Source organism: Perkinsus marinus (assembly GCF_000006405.1).
Source record: "Perkinsus marinus ATCC 50983 genomic scaffold scf_1104296929898, whole genome shotgun sequence".
NCBI classification, from domain to species: Eukaryota; Perkinsozoa; order Perkinsida; family Perkinsidae; genus Perkinsus; species Perkinsus marinus.
Window position 1 is genome coordinate 1 of NW_003216308.1, and position 1,272 is coordinate 1,272.

The 1,272-nt window shown below is 46.7% G+C and overlaps 1 protein-coding gene across 1 annotated transcript; it reads right to left on the minus strand.

Moving 5' to 3' along the window:
* Positions 1-510: 510 nt before the first annotated feature.
* Positions 511-681, minus strand: Pmar_PMAR017866 (hypothetical protein; the record flags this gene model as incomplete). Its single annotated transcript, XM_002787214.1, has 1 exon — positions 511-681. A coding segment is annotated over one exon (171 nt), but the record flags the coding sequence as incomplete, so codon positions are not given.
* Between the last annotated feature and the right edge of the window lie 591 nt (positions 682-1,272).

Consider the following 1,272-nt stretch of genomic DNA (forward strand, 5'->3'; position numbering starts at 1 on the left):
CTGCAGCTCACATCTCTCTCCGTCTCATCCTCTTCTTGTAAACACTCCCCGTCATCACTCCCACTCGGTCCATCTGACAAACGCGAAGTGCTCCTCCGTTGGGACCTCAACTGCTCCAATGCTTCAGTCAAGACCTGCCAATCGGAACTTGGCAGTACTTTAGATAGAATACGATACTGAGACTCACCTGCTCCCTAGCCTTCAAATCCCTTTGTCGCTGAGCCAGGTTCGCTTCCAACTCATTGCACTCCCTTTCCTCTTCCTCAATCGACTTCAATAAGGCATCATATTCTTCCTGTCGACGCGATAACTGCAGACATCCGTTTTGGAAGAAAAACTTTTCTTCCCTCAGCTGAGCTCGGAAGTCTCCTCACTAACTATAGAAACTTACACGAATTCGGACAGAAGTGTACAAAAAGCAAGAGGAGCTCCCGAAATTTTCATATTGTCACCAACACACTTAGTTGACCATGCGCATATTCTCCCATTTCTAAAAACTCACCATCCTACCTGAGCTTCCGCGTCCGCTACCTCGTTCTGTAGCCCTTCCAACTCTCCCTTCATCTCGGCCAACTTGGTCTCTCGCTCCTCAATGGTAGCCGTCTTCGCCGTCACCTCCGCATGCATGACCGTGCACTCTTCCTGCGCCGTCTGCAGCTCAATCTCGATTGACTCCGCACGCTGAACGACTACCAGACTGGAGTATACGTTTAGTTCCCTCAGCTGAGTTCGGGAGTTTCCCCACTGCATTGCGATCATTCAGGCACGACTTGGGGTAGAATTTCCTCATCGTCAATAACACGTGCATAACAAGCCAATTCTTACCTTGGCATCACATCGTATAATATTTTTATTAATACTGGTACAAATCTATATATGATTTCGAGAAATTCATATATCCCGTCAAGTTTTCGGGTTATTGAGCTGAAACGTTGATAGGGTATAGATAAGCTGATAACCCATCATATACTTATTTTCCCACATTGAGCTCAGCTCACCTCAGTTTCGTCCTCAAGCATTCCTCTAACCTGCTCTAACTCCCTCTCAAGCTGAGCGTTGGTATTGTACTGATCCTCAACGGCTCCCCTGAAGAGACCACCACCCTACTCTACTCAACGATTAGGATAGGATGGGATAGATAGAAAAGTGTTGCTATATACATATGGGTGGATAGCAATACGTCAGCTATGAGACAGTTATGTAGCTATTACTGATGACTGTGTATTGCGAAATTACACCAGTACAATCAGGCCCAACACTGTCCTGGCGGCT